General features: G+C 41.8%; 1 protein-coding gene across 4 annotated transcripts; it reads right to left on the bottom strand.

Moving 5' to 3' along the window:
• Positions 1-682: 682 nt before the first annotated feature.
• Positions 683-22,089, bottom strand: CNR1 (cannabinoid receptor 1). Of its 4 annotated transcripts, none has more exons than XM_040983071.1 (2): positions 21,954-22,089; positions 683-2,200 (listed from the first exon to the last, which is right to left on the bottom strand). In XM_040983071.1, the coding sequence occupies exon 2, from the start codon at positions 2,135-2,137 to the stop codon at positions 719-721; it is 1,419 nt and encodes a 472-aa protein (XP_040839005.1). In that variant the 5' UTR covers positions 2,138-2,200; positions 21,954-22,089; the 3' UTR covers positions 683-718. The 4 variants fall into 4 exon arrangements, with proteins under 4 accessions (XP_040839005.1, XP_040839004.1, XP_040839007.1 ...); XM_040983070.1 differs by lacking the exon at positions 21,954-22,089 and adding an exon at positions 19,244-19,310; XM_040983073.1 differs by lacking the exon at positions 21,954-22,089 and having other exon boundaries at positions 719-1,976; positions 2,076-2,137.
• Between the last annotated feature and the right edge of the window lie 1,897 nt (positions 22,090-23,986).

Consider the following 23,986-nt stretch of genomic DNA (forward strand, 5'->3'; position numbering starts at 1 on the left):
GGCTAACAAAATTTTAAGTGTAAATGATTTTTGCTCAGCATTTTGGATAGTCATAAAATTCTTCTTGTTGTAACAGAAAAATAAACCTGTGTAGTGACTTCAGCATCAAATTTAAATAGAGCTATTTTAAGAAATAATAGGGTTTCTAATGTTATATCTATGGTAATAATATAAAAAGGGAGGGTCTCATGGGCATAGTTCCACTGCACACATTCCATTATTTTCACAAAAGTTGACCTGTCAGTTTCACTGAACTAGACAAACACAGATGGCACATAGTAAACACTGATACACAACTCACAGGACGGACACAACACAGTTTACAAAATGTCTCTACTACTATAAGTTGTAAAAATGGACACCTCTGATACTACAGATACACTTCACATTGTAATGAAAGTTGCAGTGACAAAGCCAACACTCATTTCTAGGGCTTCTTAGTCTTCAAATCATAGAGCCAAAGTTTTTCCTCCTATTTCCTTAACACTTTTTTTTTTCAGTCACGCAACCAACAGGTTGTCTTCACTACTGACAACCTGGGAGTTTGAGTACCTACGCTATTGAAACATTTGCAAACTAATGAACGAGCACGGTGACAATCACCTTTTCACTGAGCATGATGGGCTTTAAAAATATAACCGATGAGACAACAGACTATTCTAGGTTTTGAACTTGAAAAAAACAAAAATTTCTACTCGTGCTGCCAGAAGCATCAAGCTCACAAAGCCTCAGCAGATGTGTCTGTGGAAACAGACATGGTCACCTTGGCAATCTTGACTGTGCTCTTGATGCAGCTTTCTGCCGCCCTATGAACACTGGCTGCGTTGTTTGCATGCTTGTGCAGACAGTCCGAATCCCCCATGCTGTTATCCAGGGGCTGCGCCGTGCCTTCACACGAGGGGAACATGCTCCGGAAAGCATGCCTGAGGTCCTTGCTCCTCAGAGCATAGATGATGGGATTCACGGTGGAGTTCAGCAGGCAGAGCATACTACAGAAAGCAAACACTGTCTTAATGAGTTTGTTCATCTTCCCAAAGACATCGTACACCATGATGGCAAGCAGAGGGCCCCAGCAGATGATCAACACCACTAGGATCAGGACCAGGGTCTTGGCTAGCCTGATGTCCATGCGGGCTTGGTCTGGCCGGGTCACCTGCACTTTGCCATCCTCTGACGTGTGGATGATGATGCTCTTCTGGGTGCCACGCTGAATCATGCGGACTGCGTGGCTATGAGCCTTCCAGAGAATATACATGTAGGCATACACAATGAACAGCAGCAGCACACTGGTGACCCCGATCCAGAACATTAGGTAGGTCTCGTCAATGAGCGGGAAAATGTCCGAGCAAACGGATTGCAGCTTCTTGCAGTTCCAGCCGAGGAGAGGCAGCACAGCGATCACAATTGCTATGGTCCACATCAGGCAAAAGGCCACCACAGCCTTGGGCCTGGTGACGATCCTCTTGTAGGCCAGGGGCCTGTGGATAGATATGTACCTGTCGATGGCTGTGAGGAACAGGCTGCCCACTGAGGCAGTGAAGGAAGCTGTGACCCCGCCCAGTTTGAACAGAAACACGTTGGGGCTGTCTTTGCGGTGGAACACGTGGAAGTCAACGAAGCTGTAGACAAAAATGACGCTCCCGAGGAGATCCGCCACCGCCAGACTGCCGATGAAGTGATAAGAGGGCCGGCAGCGGAGGCTGCGGGAGTGGAGGATGACACAGAGCACCAGCAGGTTCTCCAGGACCGTGAAGGTGCCCAGCGTGAGGGACAGCACAGCAATGGCCAGCTGCTGGCTGGGGTTCAGGATCATGAAGCATTCCATGTCCATGAAGTTCTCCCCACACTGGATGTTTTCCTCATTCTCCTTGTAGGAGGAGAGAGACTTGTTGTAGAACTCAGTCATGTTCAACGGGTCTCCCGGGACTAACTGGGAGCTGTCTCCTGCAGTCATCTTGTCTTGGAGGGGACTTCCCCGGAAGGAAGTCAATGGGAATTTTTGTGGGAAGTAGCCTAACTTGGACGCCATGTCGCCTTTGATGTCTTCGTATTGAATGTCATTAGTCCCCACGTACAGGAGGTCTGTGGTGATGGTGCGGAAGGTGGTGTCTGCGAGGCCATCCAGGATGGACTTCATCACCTCAGTCTTCTATTAGGCCAAGCTCAAAATGACTGAGAAAGAGACCTGCAGGAGGGACTCCTAACAAGAGGAGAAAAACAAAAACAAAAACAAGCTGAATTCAGAGAAAACCAGGAGAAGTACAGAAAGAATGCAGCACTCAGTGCCTCACAAATGTGTAGCATCACATTATTTCACTACTGCCTCTGAACACACATCACGTTCTCATCAGACTCAGTCAACGAAAGGAGTCAATCGCGGAGGAGAGCACTTCAAAGCTGGGGGTTGGAGAAGAACACATGGGAGACACAATGAGGTTCTTTCACTAGTGAGGCAGTCGGGGTTGAAGCCATCACCCGAATCCTGTTGGGGCCTCCAGCGTTGAGAAAGTAAGTTAAAGCAAGCACCTGGGCACAATGTGCATTTCACAGTCACGTCAGGAAGCATTCAGCTTGCAGCTTCTACAGGGTGTCAGGCTGGAAGGCTTGGGAGGAACAGTGCGCTATCACGTGACCTCTGCTCTTGAAGACCACACTTTTTCAGATATAAGTGTATGAAACAACCAAGGAACAAGAAAGTAGACAATCTGCTGCTGAGTCATGCATTCAATGTGTTAAGTGTAAAGGAAAAGAAGACTGTCAATAACCAAGGTAGCTCAGGGGTATGGTGGGAACATCTGCTCCATCTGCTAAGTTCTCACCCAGGGAAAGGGAGGTTTGGGCTAAACTACAGCTGAGGGGAACTTTGAAAATGACTATCCAACTGAGAAAAATGTCATCATGGTTAAACTTGCATCAAGGCTTAAGGAAGACTAAACTCTCTAAAGCTAGGGTGAGTGACAGTGGGAGATGCTCCCCGAGTGCACTGCTACAAACACAGTGGGGCTGCAGCATACCAGGTGTCAGCAGAACAGCCTGAGGGAGTCCAAGACTTTCCATCTGGACGGCTCAGAGGAGGGGACCAAATTCTAAGTGCTCTTCAATTTCAAGCTAAATGACTTGGTTTTGTTTTGAATTCAATGGCCAGAAAACTGATCTGATAATTTATAAATGCCCATTTAAAATGTAGCTATTGGTGGGTATTTTGGTAGAGTGGGTAAGACACTTTGTGGGATGCCTGCATCCCACATCTAAGTGCCTGGGATCAAGCCTGGGCTTTGATTCCAGCTTTCCGGTAATGTGAATTGGGTGATGACTCAGGTCCTTGAATCCGTGCCAGTGCAAGACTGGGAGACCCAGATGGGCTCCCGGTGTCAGGTAGTGCTTGAATCCAAGTCATCTGGAGAATGGGTCAGCAGATGGAAGATGTATCTCTCTCTATCCCTGCTTTAAACAAAAAAAACTTTAAAAATTTCATATAAATATATCTTTTCATCTCATTTGTTTATAAGAGATATTTGAAGCCTAGAGTGATATCTGTCACAATTAATAAGACAACATATTTTAAAAAAATAATTGCTGTTAATTATTTCTAGATAGCACAGTATACTGGGGGTGGAGAGAGAGTATTTATCTTGCAACACATGAAAGAGTTCTCAGTTCTCTTCTAAAAATGCAGAGCTTTTTGAATTCACAAATCACGCATGTGTGTGGTCAGCCAGTCAACAACTGATGCAGTACCCATTCTGTGCCATGCACTGCACTAAGCATCAGTGTCTGGGCAGCATTAAGAGGCCCGGCCTACAGTGCGGGGAGAGTGATGACGGAGACGCATAGTCTAGGGGACTGAAGGAGGCTTCCCCAAGGAAAGAAGGTTTGTGCCAAGAACATGCAGCATTCCTGTGGGTGGAGATTGGAAACAGAACCCAAGAGGCAAATTTTAAATTAATACTTTCAGTATCGTGATTTTTTTAAAAAGTAATTTGGAGCAGGCATCACGTGTTAAATGTGACCTGCCTTCCTACATTCTGCTGATCCAAATCCAGGCCCGTATCAATGCTCCCCCGAATTACAGCTCCTACCTCCTGACCAGTTTTCCTTTTCCTGCTCTTATTCCCTTAGGATCGCTTGTCACACGGCTTCTAGAGTGATCTGCATAAATACACTGCTCATTACCTGACTCCCTGATTCAATCTCTTTGCTGTAAAAGCCAAATATATACTCTTTAATGAAAATCTCCTCTCAGGCCCACACATGGAGCCCTTGGTTTTGCCTTCTGTATCACAGTCCACCAACACTCCTTCTAGGTTTGAACTCTCAGCACCTTGCCCGCTACCCTATCTTACCCACATTCTGTTCTTCCACAATGGAAAGTGCCACCTCCTACTTAAACACCCATGGGGTGAAGTTCAGTGAAAGACTTCCTGTGATATAGTCCCTGTCTTTCTCTCCAACTCTCCCCTTGCCAGCCCCAGCTCATCATTAGGGCTGCACTATTGACTCAAGTCCCCAAAGCACAACAAATTGATTAATTGCTATCATTGGTCCCACTCTTCTGTCAGGTTAATGCCTCCCTGGCAGTTTGCTGTCACCCCTTAGGTTGCTCCCTGCTTCCCATGGTTGGAGAACTCAGAATACACAAATAGAATTCTATCAGGGAACTTGTTAAATTTCCTAATATTTCCTTTGAAACTATTCTACCCCTTCCTCCCACCCACCAGATGGCAAGCTCATTAAAGACCCCTTTGGGAAACTTATTTATCTCAGTATTTACTTGGAGCATTTAGTACAAATGTTTGGCACATAGAAAGGTCTTTAAATAAGTTGGTTGGTATATATTTGTATATAACAGAATCATAACAGGTCTTTTCTACTCAATGGAAGGGAGATATTTTCTCAATCATAATGAGAAATAAGTAAACTTGAATACAGGCTTCTAGCCGGAGGAGCTGCCTGATTCATTTGTGCAGGAAAACTGTTCTATTTGGGAAGGGTTATTAATATTCTGAATATGAGTGGCTACACAATGAGGACTTAATCTAACTACTCAGAATGAACTCTACGACCTAGGCAAGTGGCCCTCAAGAGGCAAGCATGAATATTGGTCAGATGATACTAAATGATGAACAGAACAGAGCAACCCCTCTCATGGTCCTAGAGCCCTCTTAGAGAAGGAGCATAGCTTAGGATGACTGTTGGAGCCACTACAGAGCTGAGAGCCTGAATCTTCCAGGAGTAATTTTTGTCATCAGCATTTTTCCTCAATGTGGGGTTTGGAACCAGTTCTTGTACTTTCACAGAATAATGTATGAAGAAATGCCCAAGTGCTTGACCAGAGACAGGAGTGCCTGGGTGCAAACCAAGGGATGTAAAATACAGTTAGAGGCTGCTGCATCTAACAAAATCAGGCTAAGATCCCAGGGACAAAGGCTAGCTGTTGAAGCTGTGGTGATAAAGGAAGCAGAAACAAAAGACCAAAGCCCAGTAACACACTATTACCCAATGTGTCCAGGTTCCTTTTCAAAAACTCCCTCCTGAGTCTCCAACCTCAGCCAGGATGCAACTGTTAATTCTCACATGTCCTTAGGTTCCCTGTTTCTGTCTGGCATCTCCTCACTCACGTCTTCCTCCCTTCCAGAGCCCTATGGGTTTCACCACTGGCTCTTTGTAAGTCTGTTTGCCAAGCAACTCCATTCACATACAAACACTTTCAGGCACAAAGGGACATAGAAGACAGCCACAGGGTGGGAAACAGCTGTTCCTTATGCGGCACTGGCATATCCTCAAACCTGACTTTGGCCTCTCAAACCCCACCCACTCTGAAACACACAGTTCACAGACCCATGGAAATAGCCAGGTATCATTGATGAGACTGTCACCCCACACACCTTGTCCTTCCTCCTGCCCTTCCCTCTGCTTACTGTTCATTCCCAAGCTGTTAGATTTATCATCCCAGACCTGTGCCAATGTTACTTCCACATCTGCAATCATCCTGACCAATTCTTGCCATCAATAACTGGTTTTCCCACTTCATTATTCACAGTAGTATTTCATCACTTGTGTACATAGTCATTTCCATAGCTGGAATGTGGTTTCCAAATACAGAATGGTAATTTTTTTTCCCTGTGATTTATCAACCTGCTAGCAGAAGGGAGGGGGCTGGGCTCACATTCACATGCACCTAATGAGAAAGCAGTTAGATTCTATTAGCTGACACATTGAAACAGAGATTTAATTACTTATTTGCCTTTTCTTAAAATTAGAGAAGAGACAGATAATTAACTCAAGAATACATTTGGCTTGAAAGCTAAAGCTTCAGCCCATATTTCCAAGTAGTTGGTGGATGTCATCTTTCCATAAGTGGCGACCTTTCCATTCATACTTCCCAATTAGTAAATAATACAGAGACTTTCACTACCTCACTACTGAATTCATAAGATTCAAAATGCAAAATGTATAGAATATATGTTAAAAATTACTCTGATCAGGTTATCCCAGCCATCCAGTTTTTCTTTCAGACACAAGAAATAAGTCTTATGTTGCTCTTGCCAGAGACATTCCATACTCATTCAAGTATCTACACAGAGGTCTTCCAATGTTTATGGGAAATTATAAGATAAGCATGGGGACAGGCACTGTGGTGCAGTAGATTAAGCCAGTGGTTTGGTTGCTTGCATCTCATATAAGAGTGCTGGTTCAAGTCTTGATTTGTCTGCTTTCATTCCAGTTTCTTGCTAAAGTACCAGAGAAGCAAAAAACGATGATTAAAGCACTCAGGTCCCTGCCATGCGGGAGACCCAGTGTAGCTTCTGGATCCCAGGTTTGGTTTGACTCAACCCCAACTATTTTAGGCTCTGGGAATTGAAGACCACGTGAGTAGAATATCTCTAAGTGTGTATACACATGTACCTGTCACTCACTCTCCCTTTCAAATTTTTAAAAAATAAGTCTTTTGTGACACTAAAAATGCTTGAATTTTATGCACAATTTTTCTTAACATGTGCTTTCCATAAACCCTCTGAAGACCCTGCTTATGGATTTCATTTTTTCTTATCCCAGTTTTCTGTGAATTTCCTAAGAACCCTCATACATAGGTACTCTTTAGTTTCTTTTTAGCAAATAGTATTACTCTTTCATACCCTGATTTTCCTCTTAGAAGTATATAGTGAAGACAGTTCCGTACTAGTTTGTAAAACTTCCATCCTCAATAAGCAGCTGCCTTTGGGAGCTGTTAAACAAATGTGACCATTTGTGGGAGGTGCAGAGTATGTATCATATTTTGCTATTATAAATAATGCTGCAATGAATTTATTATAACTACACCATTTTCCCACATTTCTTATGCTACTTTGAGTAGTTCTAGTCACCTAAACTATTACCTTGGCCCTTCTGTGACACCTCCTCCTTTGTTTCTACAATAGGTGACCACTATGTCTTAAGGATTTTCCTTCTTTTAGGCACATATTGAGAGTTTTTAAAGGCACTATAAGCCGTCCCCCTTTACTGTTTTTGCAGTGACCCCATGAGGTGGATACCATTACTATTCCTCTTTTCAGATGAAAGGCACAAAAATGGTAAGTAATTTGCCATTACATATCTAACACATGGTATAGCCAGGACCAATCCCAGATGTTGGCCACATTTCAAGTGCTTTTAGCTATTGGCCACAAAACTAGGCAATGCAGAGTCAGAGTCTTTGCTGTTAACCTTTGTGATATATGATCTCTTTAAGGTAAGACAGGGATAGTACCCTCATTTGTGCTTTACCCAGTAATTCTAATTGAAGCACCAATCAATGGAGACAACACTGAATTGACATTTAGGAGACCTAGATCAGTGTAAAACTGGATTTGGGAAGGTGCTACTCTTTTTAGACTCAGTATTTCATTTTCAAAATGGGCATGATTATGATGATGATGATGTTGAAATCACAAAATGATTCTCGAAGTTACATGAAAATAAATGCATGTAACGGTTAGCACATTGTTTCACACAAAGGATGATGATAATAAAGACATTATTATCTTGAATTAGTATTTATAGCTTTGCCAGGTGATAATTATATATTCAGAATATATTATGCTAATTACAATGCCTACTAATATCTCAAGAATAGCCATTGCTTTAATTAAAGGATAGGTTACTTAATCTATTTTATTTTTGTCTCAACATTTGAAGAATGAATCAAAAAGAAGAAATATACATGAGTAGGGGAGGAGAACATTTAATTGAACGTTATTGTGTTCAGACATTTACAAAACTACACATATTTCATGATTAAATTGTCACAACAACTCTGACTAGTACTTATCCCCATTTCACAGATGAAAAAAATATAGGCCATCAGATATTCAGTAAATTGTCCAGAATCCTTATGAAACATCTATAGGTGAGCCAATGCTTTCTAGACTCAAGAATACCTACTTTTAGCCATTTATGCCATCCATGTTCAGGATTTGGCAGTTACTCGATTAAACCAATTTTACAACCTTTATTATATTCAGATCTTCTACACTCTTAAATTAAGGCATTTTTCCAAAAGTAATTAAGGCTACCTCCTGCTAAATCACTATTTTCTATCTCAGCCCACCTAGGTAAATCTTCCAATTGGCATGGCCCCAAGGATTAAGATTTTACTCAGTATCCAGGAGCTATAAAGCTTTCTCAATGAAGACAAAGGATCACAAACCTTATTCCAGTAATGCAGAAACATGTGTTTTTGTGATTTACTGTTTATTAAGGTCACCACATAGGTGATCACAATTTCCCATTTTAATGCAACCACGCATTTTCATTAAAACAAACCAGCTTTAAAATCTAAGCGAGGGCATGGCGCAGTTATAAGATATAGAGTAATTTTTGTCCAATATGAGCCAACTTTAATTAAAGAATGTAATTTTTTTTAAAAGAAGCATGGATTTTGTGCAGTTCAACAATCCTCGTAATAACAAACTACCACTGTGCACAGACTATTTTAACAGTTAATGGGATCATGGCAGGAAAACCGTGTTCTGCATTTTGGTAATTCTTTCCTTTATTTCTACATTTGGATTATTACAGTAATTTCCACCTTATTATTTTTTGCATAGAGAGTTTTCTTTGAGAGTTCATTACTAATATAGATTAGGCTTTGGGGAATGTAGCTGCCATTAATTTTGTTTTTGTTTGCTACCAGGACAATTATAATTGGAAATCTCTAGCAAGATGCACCTATTAAAGAGGCAATTGGTTTTTATTACAATTATAGTAAAAGAATGATTGAATGACACTTACAGGATTTTTCAAGAGTTTTTTTGAAAAGATTTTTAAAAATTTTTTGTTGGAAAAGTAGATATACCCAAAGAAGGAGATAAAGCAAGAAAAATCTCCCCACTGGTTTATTCTACAAGTGGCCGCAGTAGCCACTGCTAAGCTGATCCAAAGCCAGGAGCTTCTTCTGGGTCTCCCTCAAGGCTGCAGGGTCCCAAAGCTAGACAGGAAGTAGAGCAGTCAGGGCATAAGCTGGTATCCATAGAGGGTCACCATATGCATGGTGATGATTTAGCCACTAGGCTATCATGCCGGGACCAAGAATTTTTTAAAAAATATAATCAACATGTTCTAACAAATTAAGCCAAAATCAGGCCTTTATTTTAATGCATAGATTCTATCTTTATAAAAAAATATTTTAAACTTTGAGAATAACGTCACCTGCTCCTTTTGTCCATTTTTCCATATCCTCATCTGGTTTTCCATCCCAATCCCCAGAAAAATATACATACAGGGTACTTCAAAAGCTATTGAAAAATCAGCAGATCAATTAACTCAGTGCAAATTTCTTTTGGAGACCCATGAGTGATTTATTAATAATATGCATCTTTATGAACTTTTTGAAGATGTCTCATATATGCATTTCAAATTGTTCTGCACCCACAAAATTTACCTGTTAATTTTATTTTTCGTGAACTTTTCATGAAGCATCCTTGTTTACCAATAGCAGGCTATGATATACTCAAAGATGTGTTATGGTTATGGAAGAAGCATTTATATTTTCCCAGACCTGGCATCTTGCATAAAATAGACATAAAAATAGACATAAAATAAACATGCTTTATGAGGTTGGCATAGTGGCATAGTAGGCTAAGCCTCAGCCCACATCCCTGCATCCCATATGGACACGAGCTCTAGTCCCAGCTGCTTCACTTTTGATCCAGCTCCCTTCTTATTGCCTGGGAAAACAGCAGAGGCTGACCCAAGTCCTTGTGTCCCTGAACCTATGAGGGAGCCCAAGAAGAAGCTGCTGATTCCTGGTTTCAGATAAGTTCAGTTCAGTTCAGCCATTGTGACCATTTGTTGATGTGAAGCACCAGATGGAAGACATCTCTCTGTCGCTCCTTCTCTCTGTAACTCTGCCTTTGCAATAAAAATAAGTAAATACTTAAACACCACATATACATACATGCTTCTGATTAGACTAAGCATGAAATACTGTCTTCGAAATAAGACTTCAAATAAAATCAGAACCATTTGTCAGTAAGATTTAATAGCAGTCATTTTAAATTTTCATTGCTCCACTGAAGACCTTTACTTTATATAGACATTTCAGTATTTTAGGCACTTACACTGTTGCCTCTGAAGTCAAATCCATGTAATTCTACTCTACATAGCCTCTCCGGAGAATAAACAATAGGTGGGCATAGTGGTTCTCTGCAGGGAATCATGTCCAGGAAAGCAGAACCCCACATAGAAGCATCAAAGAGTCTGGCAGATCTGTAGACTATCCTGGCCACCAAGCTCTTTATCTACTATGCAAAGTTTATAAATGCTTGGGGAGAACTGATAGGGATCCAGCGTATCAACTGTCCTGGCTTAACCCTGCTGTTTGCCCTACTTTGTTTGCTCTGTGTTGTTCTGCATGGCTGGTTTCACACAAGAGTCCTGTGAAGGGTTCAAGAGAATGGAGGCCCCAGTGGATATATTTGCTTGTTATTTTCCATTCATTTCTGGGAACAAGTCTGGTTTCTACTAATTTGATCAAGAAAAATACCTTGCTAATGTCTTTCTCCAAGGTTAGTAGGGAAAATTTTAGTTGACTCTTCTAACTGCATTATGCCCATGCTATGTCCTCAAAACACCCAGCACATCTCTTAGGCCAACAACATAACTCAATGAATGATGCTTCTGCTCCAGTGGAATGGGCAAGACGTTTTTTTCTCAATCTTGCCTAAATTAGAGTGTTGGAATTATTAAAACAGTTTTGTCATTTTTCCATCATTTTCTATGCAAAGTGAAAGAACAGAGACTTAATTATCCTGATAATTCAGGCAAAAAACCCTAATCCTTCTTCCTTGTTTAATATCAGCTCCTTTTCCTATATATGAAAGAAAATTCCATTATACTTGTAATGCTTGGTTGGCTCTCAAAGCTTCAGTTCTTCATATATTTTGTAATATAAAAGTTACTATGGTTTATTCTTTACTACCAATGAGAATATTATATTTTTCATTAACATACATGAATTAAAGACATTAAGACAGTTATAGGTCTATGTTCCTTTTCTAATATAATGTAAAATATGCCTAACTATTTAGCTCTTAGAGAATATTAAAATTTAATTTCAAGGCTCAAGGAAAGCATGCCTTGAAGTTGTTCTGATTTAGGTACTTTTTGATAATAATGTTACAGGAAAAGTTCTATGCAAAGGTGAATTAATAGTACAAATGAAATATTTTGTTGACTGTCCTAACAAAGCCCTTATAATTTAATTCTGTTCTGCTAGATATTTCCTAAACATCACGGCCTCCTTTTTTTTTTTTTTTTTTTTGAGAGAGAGAGAGAAATACCTTTTTTTATGCACATTGTAAGTAAAACAAGCGATTATATACACATTCCATAAAGCTATCCTTATCTGATATATTAGATTTGGTCATTAACAGCAAAAATCAATATAACCTATGATGATATACCCAGTAAAGAACCTCTTGTTTCTATAGTCCAGTATTAAGGACTATACAGCAGTGGTTGAAAGAACGTTAGCAGTTGTGCAGCATGACTTCCAAATTCTTCTATCATCTATCAAGATAGGGATATTTTCTCTTTGAATCAAATTAAGTTCAACTGAAACCCAAATTTTGTTTCTCTAGACCTTGAAAAACTGGTAAATAGCCAACAGAAAATTGTTATTCGCAGATACTTCCATCTATGTAAAATCTGAATGTTTATCATGGGACAGGCTTCCTGCTAAGTGTATTTATTATTTTTCTTTGTTGTTTAAAGGAAGTAGTTGCTACTATAATCTCTATCCCATATACAAGAAAACAAAGGCTTAGACCTAAAAATGTTTGCCTCACATCTTCAACTAGAGAAGCCAGAGCTGGAACTTTAATCCATTACTGCATGACTCAGAAGTCCCTGCTGTTAACACCATTCAGGAGTCACTTAATTAGACACATTTTCTTTCATTTTTAGAGAAAAGGAAGAGCTGATTTGGGACAAATGAAGTTAAAAATGGCAGATGTCAGTTTTACACAGTAAGTCACTAAAACTTGAATGAATAATCTGTTGACAACAAAAAGGTTATCTCTGAAACTTAAACTATCCTTGCCACATGGTAGGCAGGTTCAAAGTATGACAATTAACTAGAGGTTAGAATCCCTGAGCTTTGATAAGCAGCTTGTCGGCATTAACTGTTGGCAAATAACAAATAAATATAAGTTATCATTGTCACTATTTTGATTTAATTACTGAAGACATTTTTGCTGTTACATTGTTTTGCTTCATTACTCAATTATAAGGGTTGTGGATGGTTATAACATTTTCCAAAATGCCAGTGAGATAAAACAGGGGCATCTTCTATCGTGAATAAGATATGATGGCTGCCAATAAATAAGAGCTTGACACATCCATTCCCTACCAAAAGAAACTCAAATTCACTTAGTATAACTTTCCACCTTGAGCAGTGCTTCAGTTTTCTTAGATCCAGAAGGAAGATGATTCCCTGTGACCAGTTCCTAAACTCTGAGCTGGAATTAAGGTAAGCAAACTAAATAAACTGGTATAATTCCAACAATGAGTGCTTGTTAAGGATTCAGATGCTCAGTGGGCATTAAGCTGTGTTATTACTACTACTATCAGCAACATGGCTGATAAATAAATATATAAGCTCGCATTCTTCATCCATGAACTTTTATAGGGTACATGCTCCATGTCTAGCACCCGAGACATATTCCAAACTTTGGATGTCTTTTGGCATATGTACCTATGAAACATATTCACATTTCACATCTGTACAATCAGTGTAGGGTGGGTCAAGCAAGCAAGGGAAATGATGGAAATCATTTCATCATTCTCTGACAAGTAAAGCCTACCCATTTGTTTGCTTCCTCCCAAAAGGAAAGAAAGGAAAAGGGTGTGAGAATGTGTAATATAAGGATACTTCAAACATTTACAGAAATGGAATTAAAGATAAGTTTGTTTGGGGGCAAAAATTGTGAAATTCATGCATTAGAGGAGTTCTCAAAGAGTTAACAGAAAATGGACATTATGAAAAAATATGCATTATTTCAATTTTTGTACCAATAAAAGCTTATTTTTCAATTCCATTTCCAAGAACATTTTGAAGTCCCCTCATACATACTTAAGAGTTTCTCCTGGGGAAATGAGGAATCATGCTGTACCTTTCTGTACCCAACTTTGTGTCTAAACCCTCAAGTCCATGGAAACCTTGAGTGTTGGGACCAGCCTCGTTCGCCCTTGCAGGTCCTTTGCCAGGCACAGTGCCTGACAGAGAGCATTCTGTTGACTAAAGTCATGGTGGAATACATCAGCAACATGACAGATTTAACTTGACAGAATGGCATGTAACCCTGGATATCTTTCATTCACATAAAACTCAATTGAGAAAGGTTTAAACCTACAAATATTCATCTACAAGAAAAGTGCCTAATGTAAAAACTAGATAAAATAAAGTCAGCAATGATTGACTTCAGAGTTGTGTATCTCACCATAAAATGGAAAAGATATGCATTTAGTTTTCACTTTTATCCTTGTTTTTGTCTGCATATGTACTATCAACCACATACATGGAGACACAATCTCTAAGACACGAACAACATTGAATGAATCCTAATCGTACACTATTGGTAAACCTTTAAGCACAATGAAATTATTATAAAGAACTTTCTCCTTCTCCTAAATGTATGTAATTCTGCCTTGATCTTTCCCAAATGGGTTAATGCATTTGCAAGTGTTTTCAAAACAACTTGTCAAGTTATGTAAAAATTCAACCACTAGATGGAGTGGCTTTTATAAGCCCTTAGGAATAAATTTGTTATTCTATTCAGTGGACCACAGTTCTTGTTTTGATTGAGCAACTTCTGCTCCTATAATATTTTATGAATTTACACTGAATTAATTAAAATATAAATAAAACTGTTATGGAGCATTTGAAAGGATTATTACAATTGCTTATAGAAAGTAAATATCTAATTGCTTTCTGAGGTAAAAGGGCACTGAGAAAACTTAATACATTAATAAAAATTAATTGTGGATATTTGGAAATTTGCCTGAAGAAAGTAATTAGGAAGGAGTAAAGCAATTCTACTGGAAACAGATATGTTTATACCAAGAGATGCTAAAAGTAAGAGGGGAGGTCTCAGGAGCCCAAAATCAATCCTGATAATAAACTCATCACATTTCTATGTTATGAAGCACTTGGACTCCCAATTTCCAAGTATGTAATCACCAATGTAAAGTCATAACATTAACTTCTATTGTTATGAGAAATAAAATGGAATATCTCACAAGAAGTGAATATTGGTTCAAGTGGTCATATAAATTAGGAACACAGTGACTTTCTAAATGATTCAATATCCTTCCTATAATTCTCTCATTACAATGTCAAATAATGTTTTTGTTGTTGTTGTAACTGTATAAATTCAGGAGTCCTCTGAATTTTTTTTAAACTAGGTGCTTAATGTATCACCGATTTCCACTGAAGTAGGAAATCCTCACTGTGTATTAAAATGGAAACAGGAAAATACACAATCAAGATGCAGATGATTCCATACAAACAGAACTGTAAGAACATTTGGAAATGTAGTTGTGAATAAGAAGTAAACATGCAAATTGGATGCAAGCATGGGACTTACACATTATTGAAGCCATGAGTTAGTACTATTGTACTCATTTAGGGTCAAATCTGTCCTAGAGTTTATGTGATACAACTATGAGATTATAAACAGAGCTGAGAAACTGCAAATGTTCAGAAAAAGTGACACGAAGAGTGAGTTAGTAAGCAAGACAGGTACACATCTTAAGGAGCAGTCTAAGGTGCAGATGCGTAAGTGCACGCTGGACTGCTCTGTAGGCCTGTGACACTCAAAGGGTCATTTCACGAGCAGCAACCTGGTGCCAGCTGGGAGAAAACAATGTCCTCAGGCTGCAGCTCTGCTCTTTGGAATCAGCACCTTTAGAGCTGGACAGCATCTGTGTTCTTAACAGAACTCCAGGACATTCTATCACATTCTGAAATGTGTAGTACCACTGTAAAGATTATACAGCCCTATGGGGAAGAAATAAATGCTGGGGGTGGGGAGGAAGCAGACAGAATAGAATTAACCTTTTAAAATAAACGAGGTTAGATAGAAATAAAGAATATTCCATGGTATAGGTTTGGAGATCATTGAAATGGATTGCTAAGGGAGTATGACCAACATGTGGTGTCTTCCTTCAGATATCTAAAACTAAAGCATTCCTATTTTGCTGAAATAATGTAGCCTAGATGAAAAGTAAGCATGAAGAAGGTTTTTCAGTCTACAGCTTAGGACTTCTCTGGATTTTTTCAGGAATCTTATTGTTATGTATTTTATGCAGCACAGTTAAGTGGCTTGATGATGTAACACATTCTGATATAGTGTATAGATGTAAATTAAGAACCCCACACAATTTTCTCGTGATTCCATTTACAAAGCTTGTGCCAAGGCTTATAGGACTGCTAAACCTTTTCTTTAACATAATCATGATTTTACTGAGCATAACAGAACAGTTTAAAAATCAAAGTAATTAACAGGTCAGTTTAGTTTTCAAGCTACAAAATATTTCTCTCTCTGTTCTTTTTTCCCCGAATCATAAAACAATATGCCATAAAAGATAAACACAGAAAGCAAAAGAATGGAAAAGGTAGAATTCTGCAATAGGCCCAAGTCATGCTGACCTGCTGCTTAGTAGCTTACACAAAGTTGCTCCAGTAATTATACAGTTTGTACTACTGATTCATAGTTGGTCAGTATCTGTCAAAAATACCTAAAATATATAAATATACGGAAATGTATCCCAAACTATTTACATGTGTGACTCTAAGAAAACTGTTCCCTCTCTCTTCAAAAACAAACAAAGCAGGTGGGGCGATCACAAGAACCAGTATAGTATATAGAATATCACTGTCATTTCAAAGGGCTGTTACTTCAGCACAGCAGGTTAAATAAGCTGCTGCCCACTGTACTAGCATCCTGTACAGGTACTAGTCAAGCCCTGGATGTCCACTTCTAATACAGCTCCCTGCTGATGGCCTCCGTGTGTGAGGGTGGGGGAGTGCAAACACGCAGAAGACAGCCTAATTCCCTGAGGCCAGGCCATCCATATAGGAGACCTGGAGGGAGAAGCTCTTGGATGATGGATTGGCCTGGCCCAGCCCCCTTTGTTCAGTCATTTGAGGAGTGAACCAGCAAAAGGAAGACCTCTCTGTCTCTCTTTCTCTCTGTCTCTCCTCCTATTTCTTTATCTCTTTAATTATTATGTCTCTCAAATGCGTAAATATATGTATATATATATGTATATATTTTTTTTTAAAGTAGACTGTAAGTTAGAATTTACCACCTGTCTGAATGTAACCTTACTTACAACAACTCCATTTGTAGAACTCACGTTGACTCCAATTTTCTTTTCTAAGGATGTGGTTAAAAAGAATGGACAGAATAGACAAAGAAATGAAGGAAAGAAACTGCCACATTTAAACACAAACTTTGAAAAATGTTATTTCCTAACTATATTGTTTCAATTATACTTAACTATATTATGGATATACAAGATTTGTGAAAGCATTTGTCAGTATGTTAAACTACCACAACAGATTGCCTGGCACAACTTTGAAAAATGCCTCTGCTTTTCTTTAAAAAGCAAGAGCTAGTAGGAAAAAAATAGATATTACATTATCATATTTAGGAAATTATATTGCACCTTATCTTATGAAGTTAAAAAAAATTGTTAAATGCTCTTTAGAGTTGATAATGATAATTAAGAAATCAAGCCAGTTACCAAATCTCTACTCTGTGAGTTCAATTCCAAATAATTATGAATCCAAATGAGACTGAAAAATAAAACATTAAATAATAAAATTTTGTACTATTACTGAAAAATTATTTGCCATCTAAGCTAGAAGAAGCAGTGGTTTAAATCCTTTCTGGCATTCAAACACAATCTAAACAATACATTTTAGGAAATTTATTTAAAAGCACAAAATGTAATACAATAACAAAGCAGGTTAAAAAGGGGGAGGAATTTGGCTAAAAACAATGATTCCTATTTAATTAGTCTCAACTCACATATGCCAAAACTAAGAAAACAGAACAAAGCAAAACTTTTTAAAGCTTTCCTAAAGTGCAAATGTGCACATTTCTTCAGCTGAGGCTAAGACAGAACTCATGGTACTCCCAGAACTACCATGATAACCATCCAGCCCATGGGCTCAGGGTTGGAGAACCACAAATGCATGCCTGAAAACCTCAACCAAAGAAAATCCTGGATCTTAAGATCATGACTGCTAAGTTATGAGTCTGTCCAAAGGAATCTTTTGAATATTAAGAGCTATAAGGAAAGTACTTCAAATGACAACATAAGCCAGATCAGACTAAAACAACTATCCTACAAGAAAGGGTATGAACTTTTTCCACCATGTGACACTGTTTGGTGAAAAAACATGACCCCAGAAAGTTCTTAGCAAATGTTTTGTTTGAGATCTAGAAGTAATCATACTGATGATTTTATGTAAGGGCTTCCCACTATTACTCTGATATGCCAGGCACATACCGGTTTGCTATGTGGGAAAGTTTCCGATACAAGTTCATCTAATGTCAAACAATGTGTTTAGAAGCAAGAGAAGCCACAGGGACTACTGACAACCCTCCCTTCTCCTTTTAAAGACTTCCTAGAGGTGTCAGCATTATAATGCATTGTATATTAACAAATTAACACCCATTTTGTGATGCAATAAACTTGTATATTTTTATCCAACAGGATAAGGCCTCATTTCCCAAAATAATAAGCAAGGTGGAAGAGTTGTAAACTCAACAACGTTAATTATAAAGCTGTAACTGATTGCAGCAACTCCCCTAGCCTATGCGTAAGATTCTTAGAACACAGAAGGCTGAGATTGGTTTCCACCCATCCTGGAAAACAAGAACAGCCTTTCTGTCATTCCAAGTGGGTACTTCCTTTTGCTCTCAGCTTTCAGTGTCCATCTGCACAGCTCCTTTCAACTTGGACATTTTTAAAAACTTACAGTATTTATTCCTAAAAGGATTCAAACATATAAAATGTGTCTAAATTTTTATGCCTTATGTGGAAAAGTCTGCTTATGCATTAGTGTGTTTGTACATCAATTCATCTAAAATTATGCAATAAATAATTTGATATTACATATATTCTGGATGACATTGTTTTCTCTCATTTACAAAATATTTTGGAAGCATCTGAGTTGATCTAGGCTATGAAGTTGATCCAATACAATCGAAGAATATACAGATAAGAGTATCACATGGTTTTCAAAGCATAAAATAGCAATGCAATGACAAATGCTACAACTCCACCTCATCAAATACAAACACATCAAACATCATTCAGGCAACTGAAACTAAATTAACCTTTTTATAGGAACAGGATCATGAAAGAACTAGAGATGCAGGAAGAAAAGCATGATGCTAAAATTTTGCCAATAAAAAAATACATAAGTTGGTTTTGTGTCCTCTTTTTTTTTAAGTTCTCTCACACTATTCAGTCAGTGAGAGAAAAATAAGCAGAGCTGGCTGCCTCTCAAATTACAAATATACAATATGTAAACCTGGCCCTAGCAGTTTTTCAAACAATGTTGGATCCAGGCTGTTTCAGAGTCCAAAGCAGAATTATAAATAATTTAAACCCAAAGGCTGGTTTCACTCTAACTATTTGTCAGTTGAATTAGAAAATGATGAATACGAAAATAGGAAAGACAGACACTGGCAGAGACATGGTATTCTTTTTAGCAGAGAATGCAAGCTCTCATCTGTGTTCTTTATGCAACTGAACTAATATAATTATCGCAGGAATAACAGCCAACAACCTGAAGGACAGGCTCCATCTTACTAACCAGATTCAAGAAGCTATAACCAAATCTCTACACTAATTATGTGTCATTAGGTATTTCCAAATTCAATTTGTCCACCCCTCCCCTTTTATTGTAGCATTCCTGGATAGCTAGCTGTAGGAAACTATTGCTTTCCTTATTAGAGTAACTGTTTTCCGAGAAGAAACATTGGTAAGTGTAGTGAACTCTAAACTGCTATTAGCTCCTTTTCATAAACATACGTTCTTACCTAGCCAAAGAATCCAATTCTAATCCATAAGGATAATATCCATGAGACAACCAAGGTGCCTGACTAAACTTCCCGGGTGGCTAAGGCTAATTCAGGGTCAAAGCAAAGCAGAATGTCACAGGACTTTCTCAGGCATCGCGTTAGTAATTAATAACCTGCTACTGCATACTAAATACTTATCACCACAATCAATGGGGCTGCTTCCTTCTTGAGGAAATCAGTTACCCGATGGGAGGGTTTCCTCTGGGATAGACTGTACTATGCCACAAATATAGTGGCTCTTCTGGAGCATTTCATTCCCAGCAGTAGCATCTTGGTAACATTTAACAATTCCACTATTTTAACATTTTGAAATGCCAAAAAGAACACACTGATCCCGCAGCCCAGCTTATTAGAGAAGAGCTATCTCACAGGCAATCCCGAGAGGAACACAGCCCATTGGGAAAAGGGTAACTGAAAGAGACAGGAAACAGCGGATAGCAGACAAAGCCAGGCACGACTCCAGCGGGAGGGCTGCTTCTCTCCAGAATTAAAAACTTTGCACACTCAACAAATCACATCACCTACAGTTTCCTGAAGATGTTCTTGGTAGCTTTCTTGCTATGTGCATATAGACTGATCCTGAAATGGCATTTGGAGGGGGCCTGAATTTGCCTTTCTAACAACCAGCATACACGCATGGTCAATTCACTTCTGAGAGGTCAGAGGGAACTTTCCCACCCTGTAGCACTGTTTCACCCCCCAAGTGGGCTTGGCAGCACAAGGAGATCTTTTTCCCAGCACGCACTTCATACATACCTCAGCCACATGCAGAAGGAGACATCTTCGAAATAAAGAGTCTGTTGCCTGTAAGTTCTGCTGATAACCCCCGATGGATCAGTTTGTACAAACCATGCCCACCATCAAGCCTTCTACCCTAACCTGGTCACTGCTTCCGGGCCTACAAAGAACGGTCTGCAGTAACCAGTGTTGAAAAGGCTGGAGGTACATGCATTCTGTTCCTGTGTGGATATCATCAGAAAATAATTTTCTGATTTAAGAAACTATGCACAGTCTTTATTTTAATAAAAATCACTCTTAACGGAGTTAGAGGGAGCTGGGGAGGGGGTAGCAGGGGAGAGAAGGAACAAGAAAAAAATCAATCAGTATATCTTCCCTGGCAAACTGTCAGTAGAGTGGGATTAGAAAAGCAACACTTTAAATCAGATGAAGTCCAATGGGAACCTTAAAGGTTGGTTGCACTGAGCTTCTCAATATTCTGCAAAACAGACTGATGTCACTGGTGAACCCCCCAACCTCTCAACGTCCACTGAGTTTCCCCTAACAAATGACATTTCCCTCATTGTTCCAAAGACTTTAACATGGTAATAAACATGAGAAGTTATTTGACCCATCCGGATACCTTTCAGCACCTTCTAAAGCCAGTAAATCTGCTCTAATGTTATGGGATTAGAATGCCCGAGAAGGCTTAATGTATCAAGAAATCAACAACAAAGGCCAGGGTTACACTTACTCGGAGGAAGATTGAAACGAAGAGGGAGGGGAAGAGGAGACAAAATGGTTAATTCTCATAGGTTACCAAATATGTGGTTCTGTCCATCAACCCAAAACCTTCCAGAAATAAATCATCTATTAGAATTAGAAACATGCACCTGGCTGTTAAAGTTTCAAATGATCAAACGGCAGCTTCTCACGTCTCTCACACAAACACATTTGCATCCGGGAGGTGATCCAGCAATGATTTGTGAGCCTGCATAAGAAAAGGCTTTTAAAAAATCCAACATCAACTTTATTCACTTAATGGTCAATTCAGAGTCCCATCGTGGCATCAACATTCACAATTCGGTATCGCTAAGTGTATGTTTGCTTTTCCTCTAAAGCAAGTGGTTCCCGTGGCTATCTTTCTGTATATCGAAGTTTATTATCTAACATAACGTTTCTTTACAAGATATGTAATGTTAGACTTGAGTCTTTCTCTAGGTCGGGCACAGAGATCTGTGGATAGCTGCGAAGCTTCAGTTGCTGGCAAGGTTTACAGGCGTTAAGCGCCGACTCAAGCGCCTGTTTTCGAACATGCACAATTACACATTTTCTACAGACTGACAATGCATACAGAGAAGCAGGTGCACACACATCCGAGAAATAGTAAACGGTAGAAGCCTCCAGAAGTAGCACAGACCATAGTTAGCAGGCTGGGGTTCCAGAGCTAAGTAAACAGCAACACACGACTCGCTCACAGGGCCTGAGAACTCCAAGAAGGACACTTGGGGACCGCACTGGTCAGCACCCGAGGGGGCGGGAGGTGGAGAAAAAAAAAAAAGTATTTCCAAACATAACTCTGTCAGGTCTTACCCTTCGCATGCCCCGGTCCTCGGGGCAGACGTTCCCTCTGCACCTTGCGCACAGCTCAGGGGCTGGTTCTCCGCTAGAATGAAATGTGACCCCCACCCTGACTCTACCGACAGCTCCGCGGGGAGCCGAGGCGCCCCGCCCGGACCTGGGGAAGGCACCGGCGTCGCGGGAGCCAAGAAGAGGCGGAGGCGGAAAAGAAGTGGAGAAGGAAGGGGTGGCAGAGGGAGTGGCGGGGGGGAGGCGGCGCCGGGGCGGGGTGGGGGGAGCCAGGTGGTCGGTCAGTCAGTCCGCGTGCTGGCGGTCCCTGCCTTCTGCACCCGCCCGCGACCGCGACAGCCACGGGGACGCGTGTCCCCTGGGCTCCGGCAGTCAACGGGCCTCGCCCCCCGGCCCGGCTCCTCTCCGGGTCCTTCGGCTCGCCGCGCCTGGCCCGTCTCCGCTGGCCTGAGCGCCTGTCGCCTCGCCTCGCTCGCGCGGTCCCTGCCTCTCCCTCCGCTGGGCGCTCTGGCTCTGGTTCCCTCTCGTTCCGGTCCCATTTATGAAGCGCGGTCCCATCACGTGTTAATGAGCCTTTGTCCTGCCCTGGCAGCGGCGGCGGCACAGACCCCGCCGAGGGAACTGCGCGGGAGGGGGACCTGCGCGCGGCGCCCGCGGCTCCAAACTTTGCTGGCGCGGGGCACACACACGCAGCGCCGCCCGCCGGGGGCCAGAGGGGACTACCCTCTCCGGCTTCGCGTCACCTCCCTCGCCGCTGCCGCCGCCCGCTCCCAGGGGACCCCGCTGCACGACCCCTGCTCCCCTCCCGGATACCCTCACACCCTGGTCCAGCCAAGACGGGGCTCGTGCCTGCGCCGCCCCCGACCTCGGGGCCATTAATCATGCGCGTCCCGGCTCGCGCAGCGCCACCACCTCGCGCGCGGGGGGTCACGTCTGGGCCACCTGGCGGAGCCGAAACGGGTAGGGGAGCAGGACATGAGGAGATGAGCCGCGCGGGACCGGAGGGGTGCGGTCTCGGCCCCACTCGTGCTACCCTCGGCCGTGTCCGCGGCGGGCAACAGCGAGCCCGGCCTGGGGACGGGCTTTGCCGGAGAAACCTGCCGCGCAGCGCCCAAGGCGTTTGCTACCTGTCTGCGGCCGTGCGGCCACCTGTCCTCCGCCCTCGGGGCGCCTCCAAGCGCCTTCTCCAGCCCCCGCCGCCTCCTCCTGGCGCGACCACTCTGGCGCGCCCCACCCGCCCATCCCCTGCTGCAAACAGTTCGGCTTCGTAGGCGGTTGGCTCCTCGCCTCCTTGGGCCGGCGCGCCCCCTCCCCGGCCAACCCAGAGGTCCCCCCGACACCCCCCTCGCACCTCGGCGCAGGAGGAGGACGCCTCTCCCACCCCTCCCGCAGGGCAGGGCGGGCAGCGGCCTCCCGATGGTCGGGGGCGAGCGCCTGGGGATCCGCTGTGCGCTCAGCGGCCGCGGCAGGAATTAGGGGACATGCTCGTTAATTGGTTCCACTATCAGCCGCCTTCTGCCTCCCGTGTGCGCGGATCAAACCTTAATTGGTCTTTACATTTATCATGGTGAATTACGAATCTACAAACAAGCCCCAGCCATGGCCTCAGCCGAGAGGGCGCGCCTTGCCCGCGCCGGGCTGGCGGGTGTCGGCGCGCAGGGTGATTTCGACGTCTCGGGGGCTCCCAAGCCGGATCGCCAGTCGGCTACACCGCCGCCACCTGACGGCGCGCGCCTTGCCGGGGACTGGCCTTCCACTGGGGACCGCCTTCGCGTTCGTTTCATGCCCCCTCACCGGAACCCCTGAATCTGACCCGGACGGCATCCCCCCGCCACCCTCCCGCCTGGGTCCGGAGCCCGACGGCCACCAGCACAGATCTGGGCCCCGTAACTGCGCTTCGTGGCGTGCGCCCGGAAAAGCGAGGCTCTCCAAATTGGTAGATAGGAAGCTGCAGATGGGTGGGTCCGAGGTCCCTGAGAGGGGATAGGGGAAGGCTGGAAATGCGGCTTTGGAAACCTCAGGCCAAATCCTGGAAA

This window comes from Ochotona curzoniae, unplaced genomic scaffold, assembly GCF_017591425.1.
Source record: "Ochotona curzoniae isolate NIBS_2020 unplaced genomic scaffold, NIBS_Ocur_1.0 contig_3819, whole genome shotgun sequence".
In the NCBI taxonomy this organism is placed as follows: Eukaryota; Metazoa; Chordata; class Mammalia; order Lagomorpha; family Ochotonidae; genus Ochotona; species Ochotona curzoniae.

Bases quoted from the DNA above. Each gene is read 5' to 3' on its own strand.
- CNR1 (XM_040983071.1), bottom strand. From the start codon at position 2,137: ATGAAGTCCATCCTGGATGGCCTCGCAGACACCACCTTCCGCACCATC.